The 18,807-nt window shown below is 31.8% G+C and overlaps 3 protein-coding genes across 9 annotated transcripts; 1 reads left to right on the top strand and 2 right to left on the bottom strand.

Moving 5' to 3' along the window:
* Positions 1 to 414: 414 nt before the first annotated feature.
* On the bottom strand, positions 415 to 1,416 carry LOC112718190 (uncharacterized). Its single transcript, XM_025770077.1, has one exon. It carries the CDS (start codon positions 1,414 to 1,416, stop codon positions 415 to 417), a length of 1,002 nt encoding a protein of 333 aa, XP_025625862.1.
* A 5,277-nt stretch (positions 1,417 to 6,693) lies between these two features.
* On the top strand, positions 6,694 to 11,624 carry LOC112802995 (cyclin-D5-1). Of its 7 annotated transcripts, XM_072198023.1 has the most exons (13): positions 6,694 to 7,019; positions 7,268 to 7,470; positions 7,954 to 7,998; positions 8,175 to 8,244; positions 8,333 to 8,399; positions 8,554 to 8,663; positions 8,954 to 9,022; positions 9,123 to 9,240; positions 9,381 to 9,472; positions 9,928 to 10,274; positions 10,534 to 10,825; positions 10,913 to 11,046; positions 11,151 to 11,624. In XM_072198023.1, exons 11-13 carry the CDS (start codon positions 10,594 to 10,596, stop codon positions 11,181 to 11,183), a joined length of 399 nt encoding a protein of 132 aa, XP_072054124.1. In that variant the 5' UTR covers positions 6,694 to 7,019; positions 7,268 to 7,470; positions 7,954 to 7,998; positions 8,175 to 8,244; positions 8,333 to 8,399; positions 8,554 to 8,663; positions 8,954 to 9,022; positions 9,123 to 9,240; positions 9,381 to 9,472; positions 9,928 to 10,274; positions 10,534 to 10,593; the 3' UTR covers positions 11,184 to 11,624. The 7 variants fall into 7 exon arrangements, with proteins under 7 accessions (XP_072054124.1, XP_072054118.1, XP_072054125.1 ...); XM_072198017.1 differs by having other exon boundaries at positions 9,381 to 10,274; XM_072198024.1 differs by having other exon boundaries at positions 9,001 to 9,022; positions 9,381 to 10,274.
* A 1,780-nt stretch (positions 11,625 to 13,404) lies between these two features.
* Positions 13,405 to 18,441, bottom strand: LOC112803009 (uncharacterized). Its single transcript, XM_072198037.1, has 7 exons — positions 18,047 to 18,441; positions 17,879 to 17,950; positions 15,036 to 15,768; positions 14,745 to 14,960; positions 14,569 to 14,644; positions 14,368 to 14,469; positions 13,405 to 13,917 (listed from the first exon to the last, which is right to left on the bottom strand). The coding sequence occupies exons 4-7, from the start codon at positions 14,858 to 14,860 to the stop codon at positions 13,771 to 13,773; spliced, it is 441 nt and encodes a 146-aa protein (XP_072054138.1). The 5' UTR covers positions 14,861 to 14,960; positions 15,036 to 15,768; positions 17,879 to 17,950; positions 18,047 to 18,441; the 3' UTR covers positions 13,405 to 13,770.
* Positions 18,442 to 18,807: the final 366 nt, after the last annotated feature.

Genomic DNA, 18,807 nt, shown 5'->3' on the forward strand with positions numbered 1-18,807 from the left:
TATTGTTGCTGTTCTATTGCTAGACACTTGAAATTTGACACAAAGGTAAATAGTAGAGACTATAGCACAAAAAGAATTTAAAGACGGTCTACCCAGGATTATGCTATATAGGTTGGGGCATTTGACCACTAGGAATTGCACATCTATTGTTTTGAATAGTGGGTGCTCAAATAATTGTAATTTTCAACCATATGCTTCCTAATATGGAAATGCGTTCTCCTAAGAAATTGACCAACTCTCCCGAGTATGGTTGCATCACATTTGTTCTTAGTTTCATTTTTTGGAATGTGGAGTAAAAGAGGATGTCTACACTGCAACCCGGGTCAAGTAGCACTTTTCTGACAAGGAGATCTCCTGCTTGGATTGATATTACCATGGATCATCCAGGTTGGTTGTTGGTGCCTGGTAATCGGACTATTCGAAAGTGATGCCAGGTATGGCTGGTTGGTGTGTGGCTACTTCTTTCATCGTCTGGACCATTAACATGGTTCTGTAACTTCGTTTCCTTGCTGAGTTTATATATTCGCCCGCTGCAAATCCTCCCGAGATGCAGTTTATGACTATTCTTGTTGGAGGTGGTTGAGGCTTGACCTTTTCTGTGGTGATTGGGTTCTGCTCCGTTTGAAGGTCGGTAGTGTTCTGTCGGGTCTGTTGCATTCGGCTGCTTATATATTTGTCCAGGTGTCCTTGCCTGGCCAACCTCTCCAGGAGGTCTTTAGCTATCACGCATTCGTCGGTTGTGTGGCCGAACTTTTGATGGAAGGTGCAGTGTTTTGATTTGTCGACGTATCTTTGGTCTTGATACGAGCCTACTCTGCTAGGTGGCTTGATGATCTTTGCATTCAATATTTTCTTGATGATGTATTCTCTTATGGAGTTGAACTGGGTATAGGCATTATATTTTGGTGTTAGTTTGAAAGGTTTCTTATTGTCTTTCTGGTTTGGTGTCTTGGGGTGTTTTTCCTCTTCTCGCAGAGGTTGTTTTTCTGCTCGCCGAGCTTCTCTAAGCTCTTCGATTCCCATTTGTACTACCGCTTTTTTGCGAAATTCCTCCAAGGTCCTTGGTTTGGTTACAGCTATTGTCTCCTGAAATTTACCTGGTCTCAGGCTGCTCTTTAGTGCGTGGAGGTGTACTTTGGGGTCGAGGTCGGGTATTTCTACGATTGCCTTGGCGAACCTGGTCATATAATCCTTTAAACTTTCATGCTGGCCTTGCTTGATGGTGCTGAGGTAATCCGACCCCTGGACATATATTCTCGAAGCTGCAAAATACTCAATAAAGGACCCCGCCAAATCCTCGAAGCTAGAGATGGAATCTGCAGGAATCTTCGAAAACCAAAGTAAAGCAGCACCATCTAAATAAGTCGGAAAAGAACGACAAAGTATAGGGTCAAAGGCACTGTTAAAGAACATCATGAATTGAAACTTTTTTATATGCAACCGTGGGTCACCAAATCCTTCCTAGGGTTTGAGTCCGGTGGGAAGCACGAAATTTTTTAGCATCTGAACGCTCATGACCCCCCCTCCGAGAAAGGGTTGTCAAGTGTGAGCTTCTCCTTTGGTGGGATAATCTCCAATGGCTCGACTTTTCAAGCATGAGAGCTTTTCCCACCTGGACTCTTGGATGACTGCTCTGTTATTTTTCGGACTTCATTCTGAAGTTTCGCGATCGTGGCCAGTAGTTCGGCTTGTGAGGGTTGTTGTATTCCGTTGTCTGCCATTTGCGGAGATTAAAAACCCTACAAAACAAAACGGGAGTAGGGTAGAGAAAGGTGGGGTTAGTTACTTTTAACACTGGCCCCACGATGGGCGCCAAATGTTCCGATCAAGGATACTTCTCCCGAATTATAACTCGGACGCATGCTTCCTTGGCAGGTCTCTTCTAACTCGGAAAAGGTGTTCCTCGGAACTTGGATGACCTTGGCATGGAACCTGCAAAAGAGATTCCGACGCTCAAGTCAGTAATTTTTCTTAAGAGAGAGAGAATAACTAAAAACAGCAAGAGATTATCAGTGAGTGGTATATTCTATGTGATTGTTGAGAAAAAAAGTGTGCCTTGAGGAGGGTTGAATGGTAAACTTATATAGACGAAAGAATCCTGGCTCCTAGCCGTTGTGCTGAGTTTATTAGTCGAATTTTTAGGATAATCTCCGATAATTTGCTGGTCCAAAAATCTTGATTTGTTAGTAAATTCTGAAGATTATTTTTTTGTTTAAGCAAAGCTCGGTCAAAGCTCTTGAAGTCGAGATTGTTGGTATGGATCAACTCTTAAGATGTGCCTTCAATCACATGTTATAAAAATCTAAAATTAAATTAAAGTAACAATCTTCAATATACTTAACATACATATTAAAAACACTCCTACATAGCACAATTAAGTAATTTCTCGTCATCTAGTTGGCATTGGAGCTGTGGTGCGCGACAAGACATGCGTCCGTTGGACACTATTTGTGATGGTTAAGGTTACCTTGTCGTCGAGTGACAAATTCTTCATCCATAAAAAGCTTGAAAAATGTTAGGAATGGTGCCATGCATGGTCAAGAATAATAATAATGTCCTATCCAAAAAAAAAAAAAAGGAAGAATAATGCAGGTCACTCTTTCCTTGGCGTATCCATGATCTAGTACGCGCACTACTCAAATGGCTCGTATATTATAAGGACTTAGGATCAAATAATTTATTATATAAATCTCTTTATCAAAATTTGTTTTTATTTATTCAACCATTTAATTATATAATCATCTACTATGAAAATAGTTTAATTTGTATCATCAATATTTGTTAAAATAATCAATACTAGTAAATTATAATCTAACAATTCAATTAATAAACATTTAAACTTTTATGTTGTCGTTTGTTTTTATCTATATAAAATTATGTCAAATAATTTTAGAACAAACTAAAACATTATAAAATAATATGATTTGATGTTAAAACAATTATATTCGTTATACATCCCAAAAGTGGAAACAGTAGTGATAACATAATATTACGTACTAACACAATTTTTTTTTTCTATCACCAACGACCCACATGGTTATGACGACTAGTTCGGATTGGCTAATTTAAACAGAAAATGGGTAAATTGGTGATCTGTTTGGTTCGGTTTATCAGAAGTATTATTATCAAACTCAAATTGGTAAATGACTTTATCTGAATATTAGGTCAATAAATTACTAATTCAACTGTTGGATTGAATCAGTTGATGATTCAATTATAATTAAATATTTATATAAAATTAGTATATCAATAGACAATAATATACTAATGTGTTAATTAATCTAATTTTCAATGAAAGAAATGTGTATGTATAACAATAATAATATAAAGTTAATTAAGATTGTAAGTATCTTATTTAAAATCATATATATATAATTCATAAAAGTATTTATTTGGATTTAAACCCAAACTGCTTAAATAAAATACTTACAATTTTATTTAATCATATATTATTATTATTATACACATTTAATTCATAAAAGATATAAGTTAATAGACATATCATCACCATAGTAGCACCTATTAATATACTAATCTAGTATAAATATTTAATTAAATCTAATCAATCAATTCAATTAGTAACTAAATAATTAAACCAATATATATAAATCCTTAGTGACCCAATATTCTAATAAAATGTGTTGTGAATTTGATTCTAACAACTATGATATTCCATACTATGATAAATAAAAGAAAAAAAAAACACACAAAGACATATCATAATGGCTATAGTAACTACCATGTCTTAAAAGTGATTCTAACATTAAAATAAGGCTATTTTATTTAAAGAATTAGCTATCAAATTAATATAAATCTTTAGCGCTAATAAAAACGACCCTAAATAATTCAATAGACAAAATAATCTCCAAAAAATTTAAAAATTTAATAAAAATGTTCAACTATTAATTGATCACGTCTCTTTTAAAAAAAATATTTACGTAGCTAACTTAAAAGATGACTTGACCTTTAAATGTGATTAATTAACCTTTAAATGTTTAAATCTTTTAGGACTATTTTTCATTTTGAATTATTTAAGAGGGCGTGCTTTTTGTCATTATAAAAACTTTTAAATACTAATTTAGTAGTTAATTCTTAATTTAAAAAATAAAAAACATTATTAAAATATAAAAAATATTATTTTTAATTTTAATAGTATTTATATTATTACCGTAGTAACAATAATAATAATAATAATAATAATAATAATAATAATAATAATAATAATAATAATAATAATAATAATAATAATAATAATAATAATAATAATAATAAACGGGGCGCACATATACATATACATATGTCACTATATGTGTGTGTGTGGTTCTACTGAATTTGTCTCAGTTACCGTCCCATGTTATTCAAACACTACCATAAATAGTTTATGCTTATTATGTCAACAATAAATTCTCATATGTCGACCAATTTTCTTAGAGGGAAAAGATCACAATATTAAAATGAATAATGTATGAAAATGAGCAGTCCATGATGATAATAATAATAATAATAATAATAATAATAATAATAATAATAATAATAATAATAATACTCACGAAAACGAAATGCCAGGGACGATAAAGAGTACTAACCATTATTTGGCTTTTGTCTAGTTATCTGTCTGCACAATGCACCTCTTTTCTGTTCAAAAGTTACAAATTAAAGGATAAGCATGCCTCGAAATATCACGTTCATCTGCATGTGCATGTGCATTTTTGTATTGATGTCAGCTGTTGGATGGGATCACATTAATTAATGCTTACTAGTTAGTAAATTAATTAATGTAGTTGATGTGATATTATTATTTTATTAATATATCTGTAATTTTTTATTTAGAAAATTATACATAGAAATGATCAAGAAATCAAATACTTTTTAAAATAATTAATTATGCCCTTTTCTTATGGCTATATGAAACGTCTCTCTCTCTCTCTCTCTGTTTTTTATTTTTCTCTTTTCTAATAGTGTCCAACATAAAAAATAAATAAGTTTACATAAGAAAATTATTAAACAATTCAAAATTTTCGAATTTTCTCTCTCCAGCCTGTGGAATTTCACATTCGATAGCAGTATAACACAATCCCTTATTATTATTATTATTATTGTTATTATTATTATTATGGGTAAAAATATTATAAAATGGAAAATAAAAAATATTTATTAAATTGGAGACTGTTTTGGTGGCTAGAAAAACTTCAGAATATTAGTGCAATAATATAATTTTGTATAAACTCCCAGAAATTTTGACCATCCATGATATTTTGTTCTTCAATGGATTGATATCCGATCAAAATCTTTAAATGATGGAAATATAAGGGAGAAAAATCACATATATGCGGAATTTGCTTTTGGGGTAGTGCCATCAACTGAGTGCAATAATACAAGCTGAGGTCGTCCACTACAACAAAGACCTTTTTTTCTTATTGAATCTATTAAAGTTTGGTTTGGTAAAAATTTATAAAAAAGTGTGTGTTTTTCAAAAACATGTATAAATATTTTGTTTTGTATTTGATGAATAAAAGAAATTTTGTGTTTGTATTTGTATTTTTTTTCAAATAATTATGTTAGGTATATATTAAAATTAGTCATTAAAATCAATCACTAATATAAAATACATTCAGGAAGTTACAAATATATATTGATAATAAATTGAATAATATATATTTATATATAAATATATTAATGACTGATTTTAATAGTTAATTATAGTGTATAAATAATATTTTTATTTTATAAATTAGGAATACTTTTAAAATTATTTAAGGAAGAGCTTTTAAAAGTTGGTTTATGGTTATCAAAATTAAAAAATTTAGTATAATTTTATACATTAATAAATATTCAACTTTACTTATGTTTATTTATGATTTTTTAATTTTAAAATCTATTTTATCCAAGGCAATTGTTCTTTTTTGTTTATTAGAAGAAGTCATTTTTAGTTTGATTTACTAAATATAAATACTATAACCTTTAAAAAATTATCTTTTAAAAATTAGTTTTGACTAATTATTTTTGAGAAGTAAAAGAGTTTACCATTTAATAAACTTTAGTGTTTGAAAAGCGAAAGTATTTCGTTTTGTGTTTCGTAAATAAAAAATAATATGCTTGTACTTGTAATTTTTAAAAGTTAGAGATATTTATAAAAGCATCTAAAAAAATTTTTTTGAAGTTCGTTTATGCTTATTAAAATTAACAAATCTAATATAATCTAAATTTATTTTTATATTATATCTATTATAATCTTTTAAATTTTAAAATTTACTTTTTAAATATAATTATTATTTGTACTTATTAAAAACTATTTTTTGTTTGATTTTACTAAACATAATGATTGTAATTTTTAGAAAGTTATCTTTCAAAAAATAATACACTACTAGAAAACTAGTTATTACAGAAGGATATTTCCGACGGATTTTATCCCACGAAAATATAGACGGAATTTCAGAGGGATTTTTTTGTCGAAAAACAAAAAAAATGAATTAACATAAATTACAGACGGAAAAAAATCCGTCGATAATTATGTCGGTAAAATTAATTTTTTTCGTAGGAAATGATTACAGACGAAAAATTTGTCTATAATTAAATAGACAAAATACTGCATTTTATTAAATTATTACAGACAAAAAAATTCGTCTGTAATTTAAAATTTTCCGTCTGAAAATTTTAACTTTGACCTAATATATCCCCTCTCTCCCAAAATTCATTCGCAAAGAAATAAACACAGCTGCCAACACCTACCTACCTTTATGTGCTTCTTCCACTCTCCATCGTACAGTTGCTTCTTCTCTCCGTCGCACGAGCTGCTTCCGCCGCTACCGGTTTTGCCGCCGTTAGCATCGCACGATCTCACTCTGTCATCCCTTGCGTCACACGAGCTCCTTCTGTTGCCATTCTTGTCGCGTCTACTCCCATCGTCGCAGAGCTTTCTCCACCGCTGCTTTCATCGCATATGCTCCCTCTGGCACCTCTTCCATCTAATCTCAACAACTTGCTCTCTTTGTTCTTCTCGTAACCATCTCGAATTTTAGGTATATATATCCTGATTTTGTGATTCTGTTCTTCGTGATAAACTTAGGGCTCAATTTTTCTGCGCCAGTTTTAGCTAGGTTTATCATACTCTGCTTTTGTGCTTCGTGAATCTATGAGTTTACTCTAATTTTGATGAACTTTTTTCTGCAATTGAAAGCTTTTTTGACCTAAATGCAATATTTTGTGTGATTCATGTGATTCATGTGATACTAGTGTGTAACTTTATTATATAATTGTTGATTGACAGGGTTGTTGAATATCAAGTCAAATCTGCAGCACAACATCTGATTAAGGAACCATTGTCTATTGATTCTTGCAACTGCAATTTCCCTCTATGCCAATGCTCTTCTTGCATCTTTACGGGAAAAGGTTTTAGCATTGGAGAAGGACTTGCGTAAATCAAAACAGGAGACCTCTGACTATCAGAATCTTTGTTGGCAGTTGGAAAAGGTATATGATTTAGCAACTATTCACAAAAATAGTAATTGTGATTTGTGAATTAGAAGGCTTATGTAAGACACTATCACAATTCGTTAAAATGTTCCAACAAAATGGACTTATCATACATTGTACATGAGTTTGGAATAAAATGCAATTAAGTCTTAAAAATGACAGAATCATATACAGTAACTGCTAGGACAAGTGACTGGGCAATTGATATTGTGGTACCCATTTTTTTGTTCACCATTTCACATATTGAGTAGCAATTTTTAGCATGGAAACCCTTAATTCTACCTTTGTATCAGACATTTGAAGAAAATGCATTTAGTATTGGAAACTGTTGATTTTATTTTTTGTTTGAACCGCTTAATTGCAAGCTGACCCAAATATACTAAATACACCACAAAATTACATTTTGAAACCGGTAGCATAACATCCCCGGATTAATGACAAATTTATTTCCTTTTTAATTCTTGATTCTGGCATGTGCAGGAACTTAAGGACCTGACAGATCAAGAACAACAAATGAAGCCAAAGGTGAGATAATTCTAAATTTTGAAGAGGAGAATAACATAGTTACTTTTTCCCTCCCAAAACAAAATATCAAGTATCAACAATGAGCTTTCCTTTTATCATGCATCAAATTTACATTTGTTCCTTCTATTTTGCAACGGACAAAAATAATATCTGATTTGCTGATATCGGTTTCAAAGGCTGAGAGACAAGAGGCCAGGTTGAAAGTGCGGAAGACTCATTGAGACTTGGAAATGTTGGTGTAATCAAGTATGAGTGAAGAACAGTAATTTTCTTTTTATATATCTTTTTTTCTTTTATTTTCTTGATCTTCTCATTTGTTTGGCTATAATTGTAGAGCTGGAACTGTCTTATCTGAAACGTGAGAAGATAGTCAAGCATTAAAGAATCTGAATGCCCAGCTTGTATGTCTTTTTTTTTACCTATTCAAGAATTTTTTTTATACTGCTATTTTTTATTTGTTACTGAGTGTTTAATTCCATGTCATTCAGTTGTAATCCGCTCTTAAAACTAATACTTTTGTGATCAACTGATGCAATATCAATCACTTGTGTACAGTAATGCTTCTAATAGCAATGAGCAACATGACATGGAGACCAATTCTGCTCGTGTTGCAGCAAATGAAGATGTGGCAAAGAACAGCAAGGATCTCTTTGAGCAGTTTGATGGTAAGTGTATGGTTTCATTGCATAGCAAAATTGGTTGCAAAAAAGCAGCAAAATTGTTTTATTATTGGCATTCTGATGTGTGTGTCCATTAGCAATTTGGTTTCAGAACTCTACTCTTTACCATTTTAGCATGTTTCATACCTCCCATCATATTCAACCTGTTCCTACCACATTGTTTCATTATTCATATAACTAGTATGTTTTATCACTAATTAATATATTCCAAACTACCATTGTTTCATTATGCATATAACTAGTATTTTTTTATCACTAATTAATCTCTTTGACAGTTTTAATTACCAATTCATATGTAAACTAATCTTGACTCTAACAACAGCAAGTTGAGAAATCTAGAGAAGGTATACTTCAAACTTAATCAATACTTTACTAGCAAGATAGAAAACTCATGAAAGATTGAATTAAAAAGCTAATACATTATTGGTTTGAATAATTGGTTAGACAAAACAAGCATTAGGTGGACGAGTTCGCATCTTGTTATTAGGAGCTGCTCCTTTGCCTAGACATGTTGAGGAGTTTATGAGGGTCACTAGTGGATCTACATTATCACAAGGATATGGTATTCACTAGTTTGATTTGATAATAGTTTTATTTTTTCTAAAAGAATCTAAGATTGTATAAAAATGAATGTGATTTTGATCTTACAACACCGGATTCATGTTATATTTAGAGTTTTCTAAAATCATAAACTCTTTACAGGAAAAGATACTGATGCTACTGATATGGGAAAGAAGGGTAGTTGGTTTTCTGAAATAACGAGGGTTTTCACACACCACTCCAAGGAGAAGCAAGTACCTAATATAAGTGATTTTATTTATATTTATTTATTTATTTATGATGTGGAAAATCTTGATCCTGTTTGGCATGTTCTTGATTTTTCTTTTTGTTGTTGTTAGGCTTGGTTTTCTTGTTACTGATAGAGACTTGTAGTAGTATTAAAATACTTAATCATTTCTAATATTTTGAAAGTTTGGGATTCTGGTCTATAAGAATGTAGATGAATATAATTATATTGTATAAAGTCATAAACTAAAAGGATCTGACAGATGCCAATTAAGTTGTTTCATAATCAGTAATAGAAAATTTGAAATGTAGAAAATAGAATACTGTTGTTTTTATGCTCATTTTCTTTATGGAAAGGAAGCAAAATCTGCAAACTAATGTTTATTTTGTTTGAAATCAATCATCATAGAACTCTGTATTCACTCTTCAAAATTTGCAACAATCTCTTTTTACCACATGCAAGATTATTAACAAGTTCGCGAGTTGTGTCATATGATTGAAGTTTATCTAAGCTCCGAGATTTGGTGAACTTTCGAGTTTGATAACCTTGCCAATATAGAACAAGGGCTCCTTCTCCGAGGGCTCCATCTCCAAGAGCTGCATCTCTGAAGGCTCCTTTTCTGCATGCTACCTCTCCCAAAGCTACTTCTTTCAGGGTTGTTCATCACCACAAGGAGGTTGGCTATAGACCGGAACCAACTTTAAGGAGGTTCATCCTAAACACTTTGTTGAAGATGGCACCAAGTCAAGAGGAAGAATGAAAGCTCAGACTCTTCACAGGGGCTCAGTGGATCAGAGCCAAAGACTGAGGTTAGATTCTCCATGAAACAAATTGATTATACACATTCCAAAGGTGGCCTTTGTGTAGATTCTATGTTTATTATACCTAGTGATTTGAGAGAGCGTAAGAGAAGAGGCATTTTGAAATAGCTACACATGCAAATTAGGAAGTTTTTTGTTTTTTGGTCGGTTCCTTTCCAAGCGGTCCATTGATGTAAGCTTAAATTTTGAAGGTGAGTAATTTTAAAAGCTTTTACCTTTTTTGATTGAATTCTTCGTTTTTGTGCAGAGTGAAAAGGAGTGGGCAATCCGGTTACTCTCAATTGCATGCCTTTCTTTGGCTTCAAAGATGGAAAAATGCAGTGTACCTGAGCTATCAGTATTTCAGTCAAAAGATTACTGCTTTGAGAGCAAAGTGATTAGGAGAATGGAGATTTTGGTGCTAACCACATTGGATTGGAATATGAGCATTATAACCCCCTATGATTTCCTTCCTTATTTCATTACAAAGTTTTGCAATCAACCCCCAGAAACTACCATTTTTTCCAAGACCATGCAACTCATCTTCACCACAATCAAAGGTGAATTTTCTACATTTGAATGACCTTTTCTTTTTACACTTAATTTCTGTTTATTAATGCAAATGTATGTTGTGTTGCTTTCTGCAGAGGTGGGCATAATGGATCACAAACCATCTGTTGTTGCAGCTGCAGCTACTTTGGTGTCATCGGATCAGCAACTAACCATAGAAGTTGTAGAGTTGAAGATTAGTTCAATTCCTCAACATAGGTTTCTTGATCTTGTGAGTTCCTATTTATTTATTTTTGATTAGCACCAAGATCTTAGAAAAGATATATTACTAACTACTACATTTTTTCTTTTTTTTTTTTTGGTTGTCCTTCACAGAAAGATGTATTTTCCTGCTACAATCTAATTTAAAGATTTCAATAGGAGAATAATACAAGAAGAGACAATAATGTTTTGCATACGCCTAGTCCTTCAACAATTGACATGATAGAGAGCTCTCTAATTACTTCCTCTGCAGCTTTCAAGATTACAGAAAACACCTGAGCAAATGCGAACGAAGCAGCTTTGGTGAAAGCATCATTGTACTCCTCCTTGGTGGTTGAACTCATCATATTCATATATGCTACCTACTTTAATTATTACTTTAATTAACTAACTCTAATTTAGTGTACGTAGTGGTCAGTAGTCACTCATCACTCTATATATATATTAGTTAGTGGCAAATATACACGGTAAGAGATTTCTTATTCCATAAGATTTGACTACATCCTCTTTTAATTAAATATTTGTTTGTGATGAATTATAGTTAATGTATCAACACACTTTGATGTATGGTTATTATTTATTGTTATAGTTGATGTATTAATACACTTTGTTTATGTTTTGGAATATATTAACTTGCTTATTTAGAGTACTTTTCTTTTAGTTTGATAATATGATGAATTTGTGTATTTTTTGAAATATTATAAATATTCGAATACAAAATATATAAAAAATTGTATTTATTAAATTTATATTTTTTTTTGTATGAAAACAAGTTTATTTTGCAATAAAAAATTTAAAAAAATTATTTTATTTTACTGATGGATTTTACAGACAGATTTTCTGTCTGTATTCAGAAGTAGGGATGGTTTTTCAAGGTTTCAATTATAGACGAAAAATCCGTCTGAAAATTTATCTGTAATTACAGACTGAAAATCCGTCTGTAATTACAGACAAAAAATCCATCTGTAATTACATACAGAAAATTCGTCGAAGAATTCGTCGGTAATTACAGACAGAAAATCCGTTAAAAAGTTTGTCGTCTTCGGGAAATGGATGGGAGAATTTACAGAAGAAAAATCGGTCGGTAACTGGTAAAAATCCGTCGATAATTTTCCGACAGAAAAAAATCCGTCGGTAAATAATTTTCGACAGAACTTTTACAGAGAAACAAAATCCGTCGGTAACCAAAAATTTGTCTGTAATAAGATCAAATCTGTCTGTAAATCTGTCTGTATTATACAATTTTCTAGTTATAATATTATTACAATTATTTTCAAAAAATAAAAAATTTACCTATATACAACTTACATACGAATTATGCACTACATTACATGCTTTAATTGTATGATTCCAAGTAGTTCCTTTAGCTAATTTGCTGAAGCGATTCAATTCAAACTGTGTATTCACAATAAGTCAGTAATTTAAAATTGGACATATTTAATATGAACGACTTTTTTTTGCTAGAATATTTATTGTATTTTCAAAACAAGCGTAAGAACTCATTCAATTCTACAATATTAAAACAAATAAATAAGAAATCATTCTTAATTTTTTAATACCTTTTCTATTTTAAAATGTTAAGGAAAACACATAGCATTGTATATCACGAGATTTTACTAGTTGCTTGTTAGGCTAAAAATTATTAGATTTTACTAGTTATAACTAGTTAATTATATTATAAAATAATTTGTTTAACAATTTTATCTATTCAATTAATTTTAAGTATTACTAAAATTCATATTCTTTTACTTTTCTTTGTGTAACATCATCACTTCAAGAGAGGTGCGAATTGGCGGCGGTTTTTTTATTAGCGGCGGCTTTAAATCGCCGCAAAATCAAATGCCCGCCGCTAACTGGACCGCCATGGCCCATGGATATGGGCGTCGGGATTGGGTTTGGCGGCCGTTTTCAGCAACCGCTGGTATAACCGCCGATAAATCAAAATTTCGCGGCACACCAATAGAAAATTGCCGCCAAATGAAACTGACACGATTTGCTTTATATTTACCAGCGGTTTTCAAACCGCCACGATTTATCTCGATATGTCCAAGTTGCCGCACGTTTAGTGGCGGTTTTAAATCACTGCTAAATGGTACTATAATTTCGGTCGCAGTTACCGGCAGTTGGAAACCGCCGCCAGATGTAACAAATTTTATAATCTTTGAACCACATTTCGGCGGTTTTAAACCGCCACTAATTTAAGAAAAATTAAAAAAAAAAGAAAATTTGGGTTTTTCAAAAAAACACGCATAATTTTTTAAAAATATTATTGAATTATTTTTTTATTCTTTTTATATTTTTTATTATTTTAAGAGTGAATATTTTCAACCTTGGAATCTAAACTTGTAATAAAAACAAAATTGAAATATAAACAAAACAAAATAATATATTCATGAAAATTCAAAGAACATAAATCTCTTTCAAGGAGTTGCTCAGTCTAATTCAATAAAATGTTTGCTTAAATCCAAAATATCTCCAACCCTAATATTCTATTGTTTACTCTATCATTCCATGAAACTCATTTCTGCAGCGATGTCTAGTGGCAACTCCTCACCTTGCCGTTGAAACAGATAAGTTAGAGCACTCTGCATCACCTCCATCTTTTTCCTTTCTGCTACTGCCTCATCCTCCATCACCTTCCTCTTCAACTTCTCGCCTTCCAGCTCTGCCTGCAGTTCAAGCAGCTTCCTCTGGGTCTCCTCTAGTTGGACTCCGTTGCCACGCACATGTGAATTTAGACCGAAAAGTTGACTAGGAGTTGGTCCAAAACCCACATCACGTACTCTACCGGTTTCTCTTTTCTGAAAATCTTAACAATAGAATCATTTTGAGACAACACCCTAGATGACTCATTCTGTTTTTCAATCTCCTCAATTCTTTCCTACAGACACAAATGAGCAAATACAATCATTTTGTTGATGGGTCCATCTCATGTCAAGAACACACCAAACAGGATGATTAATTGTATCACGTTCATCACAGTAAAAAACACACAAATATTGGGTATAATATTGGTCTCAAAAGATAACAACATAGGATGCCAACCACTATAAAAAGAAATAAGGGATAAACGAAACTCAATCATTCAAATTCTACCCCAACTGTTTCCAAATTATATCGAAGTTCAAAATGTCTAGAAACATAACAGGTAAATTTGCAATGATAATTAAAGTAAGCTGAATTAGAAATTGTAAAGGTCTTTGGTCCATTTTGACATAGGGGAGTAAACCATTCATTAAAGAAGTAAAAAACCAAAATAACTTAGAGAAGTAGACTATTACCCTATTTAAGGTCATAACTTTATTAATCATTTATAAGTAGTAATACTTACACCAATTGCTCTTGCATCATCATTGATATAGAAGCCATCTTTTTTTTGTGCACTGGTGATCCATAACTTTCCTCTACTGACTCTTCTCCCTTGTTGTTCTGACTGTATCAACAAAGTTTATGCCATTATCGTATTCAACACAATCAAGGAAAGTTAAGTCACAGAAATAGTCCAAAGAGTGAATAGAAAAAAGTAAAGTACCACTTCTTCCATCTGCCGTGCAAAGCTTTTCGAACCGCCAGTGTGGGTATATAGTTGTTTTGATCCTGCACTTCTCCTATTGGTCCAGTAGAGACACAGGGCGATTAGAAACTGATTTAAAAAGACTCAATGTAACATAAATTGTATTGTTGTGTACCAATGATATACTAGATTACCTTCGTCTCAGCTTTGGCGTAATAGTCAAGGAACCATCTCTAATGCTCTCGATCGATTCCCGGCGGACGGTGCTCAATATTTTGTTCAATCGTGAATGTTGGCTCATAAAAAGCATTATACAACCTCATTCTTGTTTCCTTTCAAGACTTCCTCATACTTCTAAAAATATTTTTTTTGATAGTTCCTTCGCTATCTTCATCAAAGTGGAAAATTTGCTATACAGATAAAAATAATTTGTCAAACATTGTAAAAATAAGCAGATTTATTTCAAATGGGATATAAACTTTTACCTTGAAATATTCGTTATAAACCTTATCCTTAGTGGTAATCTTACACCAACATTCCTTACAGATAGAAAATTTTCCAAAGTCAGATCCTAGCAGACCAAGCACGCCACTCAACAGTCCAGCTTCGTTTCCAATTGCTTGCTTTGCATTGTTGTACCTGAGCACGATCTTTCTACCGTTAGGACGTTCCATAGCCTCTCTTACGCTTAGTCTTGCCGACTTGATTGTGCCATCGGAATCTATAATCCAAATATAATACCTTATGTGTATCCATTGTGGACAGCATGCGAGAAAATTTATATATAACATAGAGTCTAAATTATGTTGAACATAGAAAAATTATTAAATACGTTATCGATTATCCTAACTTTCCAAAACTCTGTAGTCTTGCGTCCTTTGTGATTCTGAGCTCTAAAATCAACAAAGGAGTCATCAGCTTCTAGATAAAACAGAATCTACATCATTAGCATTAGCTGCCAAGTTTACATGGCTTGGCTCAGAGTTCTGAATGTTATTTGTGCTCGTTTGTGGAGTAGGCCTTAGTACACTACGCGGCGGAACGAACGAGCGTGAAGTTGCAGAGACACTATCACCACTGTCCGAGAGAATTTGAGGGTCATCACGGTGGGAAGTCGAGATCGGAGGCAGAGCCATTTGCGGTTGCTGACATCCTAGTCCTAATTTTGGTTTTTTCGTGAAACGACCTTTCCTAGCCATCTTAGAAGATAAAGGGCACCTGTTTCAACGAAAAAACAAATTAGAATCAAGAAGAGTCAAAGCATGATGTATTCTTTCGTAATTCATATTTAAAACCCTATATCACCTATTACAACGACTTCCACAGAACTTTCGTCAAAGGTTTAGTAGGTAGAAGCATAGTTTTATATGCACTAATCAAATAGAATATTAAAAGTCTTTTACATGTTACATGGCAAGAGATTTTTTCATTTTGTATGAACCAGACGTCTAATTAAACTAACACAAGTTCGTATTATTATTAATGACACATGAAATAAACAAAATGATAAATAAAAGATATACAATTTAAATTCCATAGTCACTCACTATCTAAAAGAAAATAAATCTCCTTTTTCTAACATAATAATGGATTAGTAGACATACAAAATAGAGGGTATATTAAAGTTGCAATTCGGAAAAGAACTAAGAGATTAAATCAGTATCAAATCTTGGTTATGTCATATTCATGCTTTTTTGGTAAATTTGTTACAACCAAAATTGAAAATATAATTTGTTGACTAATTCATATAGAAAAAACATGTTTAAATATAGATATAAGATTACAAACATGTGAAACTATAATTTGGAATGAAATCTTTTATTATTTCAAAACATCTACTGACTATATATAAACTAAGCATTCAACGAGAACAATGCTAGCCAATAATAAAAGTAGATTCACTTGACATTGGATTCAATAGATAATACTAATTGCAAATACAAATGTCAATGTATACATAAGCATTATTGTGCCACATACCTTTAGAAGAAATGAAAAGTGGTCCAATATAAAATTTTGCAGGATATAAAACTATAAGTATAGAAAGGGAGATATATATGTTATGTGTAGAAGATGATTAAAAAAGCATAGATATTAACCTCATCACATCATAAATTGCAAATGCAAACGCAAGGGTTAGCACAATTTAACACTTCAGTGCCCAAAAATGAAAGAATTACAATCCAACTATGTTGATTTATTCTAAACACAAACACACCTGATATGATAAAGTTTACTTATTCTTAGAGTTATTTTTGTTTAATATACTAGAAGATACATATTGGTTTTTGCATTTTAATGATTTCTTTATTTAACTATGCTATTCAATGGCGTGAATTGATACACTCATCTTATATTACTTGATTTTTGTTATCCATTTAATGCCTATTGGTGTTCCAAAAGATTCCTCTCTAAATGCTGGGTTGATTTTTGTTATCCATTTAATGCCTATTGGTGTTCCAAAAGATTCCTCTCTAAATGCTGGGTTGACATATAGTGCAACATTAAATAATTTGCAAACAATAATCTATGATCTAGCAATAATGTGCATGTCATGTCAAAATCAAAATTAAAGTTGACACATTTAAGAATATACAACTCAATGATTGACCAACTCTTGTAATGTTTTGGGTGAAAATAAGACAAAATTATGCTTAATGGCCATGCTGGTGACTGCAAACGTGGATAACATCCAAGTACAATCTACCATTATTCCTGAATTAAATGCATTTATACTAATAAATCAATTTTACTTCTAAAAGAGTAGTGCAATTTAAATTACCAAATCTACTCCAGTATCTCCGTCTAATACACCAACTCCTCGGTCCCTCTCCTCCTTTCCCAACTTTTCATTTCCTATTCCTCGTCATAACATTTCCTACTTTTGCATCAAACTACTCCTTTTAAAGTGCTATTTGCATTTCAGTGATACAAATGCTTCAACCCAAATTACTAAATACAAAGAGCGAACGTCAAGCTATGAATTATATATAAATTATGTAGGATATAAAATTATAAAATTAAAATGATTTACAAGTTTGTTTTAATAATAAAAATTATTATTGAACCTATAACTGAGGAAGAAGTGAAGAACACAACCGACTCAGCAAGAAACTATATATCAAACATCATGCTCAAAATTCTTGGAGTTAACCTAAGGTTTTATGATGATTTCCTTATAACTTAAAACAGTTATAGGAGAGTTGTTAAGTCCCTCCAGAAATTCAACCAAAGAAGAAAACCATATTGCTGCTAAATTTCATGGGGTAAAATAAATTTGAAATTTGGCATATGAGAATGGAAAAACAAAGTTTTCTTCATTACTTACTGTGTTGATTGTTGCTGACCAGGCTGGGACAAGAGAGCTTAACTCAATTTCGCAAGGGATGAAAGCTAATTTCTGCAGTAACAATACAAATTTTATTCACAATAAGAGCACCTACTGCAATAACATTTTAACATCACCTATTTTATTGAAAGAAAGAGGGATGGCTACCGGAGCAGAGAGGATGGGCCAACAGTAATCTCGACCCAAAGACAACCACGCAGGTGGAGACACCTGAGCGACCGACAGCTTCTAGAGACCCAGAACGCAACGCGAGTTGAGCAGTTCTCATTGGAGCGCGAGATGTGAGAGCTTCTATTGGCTGGGGGGGCACCTTAGTTCAATGTCTTCGAGGTAGGGCTGGGGTGTATAAGGATTCAGAAGCAGAGGAAGCTGCTGCCGCGGACACTGGGGTATTTCATATATAAGAGGAGTACTCAAATCTCGCGGGTGTTTGAAATTGTGAAAAACCCAAATCCCTAATTTCTCCTTTTAGCCAGAATTAATAATAATAACATATTGCCAATGAGTATATTTTTCCAAATAAGAAGTATAATAACTGAAATGATTATAGCATGAGGCATCTGAAAAATAAAAATATTAAAGAAACTAAATTGTTGGGTTGATATTTTAAATTTTAAAATAATAATAATAATAATAATAATAATAATAATAATAATAATAATAATAATAATAATAATAATAATAATAATAATAATAATAATAATAATAATAATAATAATAATAATAATAATACAGTATAGGGGTTAATAATAATTATAATAATAATAAATTTAAATATCAGCAGCTTTTTTAATTTTTTTTCCTTTTACTTCAAATTTAACAATTAAATTTAGTCCTCTTTAGCTGTTTATTCCTTTTACTTCAAATTTAACAATTAAATTCAGGCAAGCTAGTCATACAGGATTGGG

Source organism: Arachis hypogaea, chromosome 1 (assembly GCF_003086295.3).
Source record: "Arachis hypogaea cultivar Tifrunner chromosome 1, arahy.Tifrunner.gnm2.J5K5, whole genome shotgun sequence".
Classification (NCBI taxonomy): domain Eukaryota; kingdom Viridiplantae; phylum Streptophyta; class Magnoliopsida; order Fabales; family Fabaceae; genus Arachis; species Arachis hypogaea.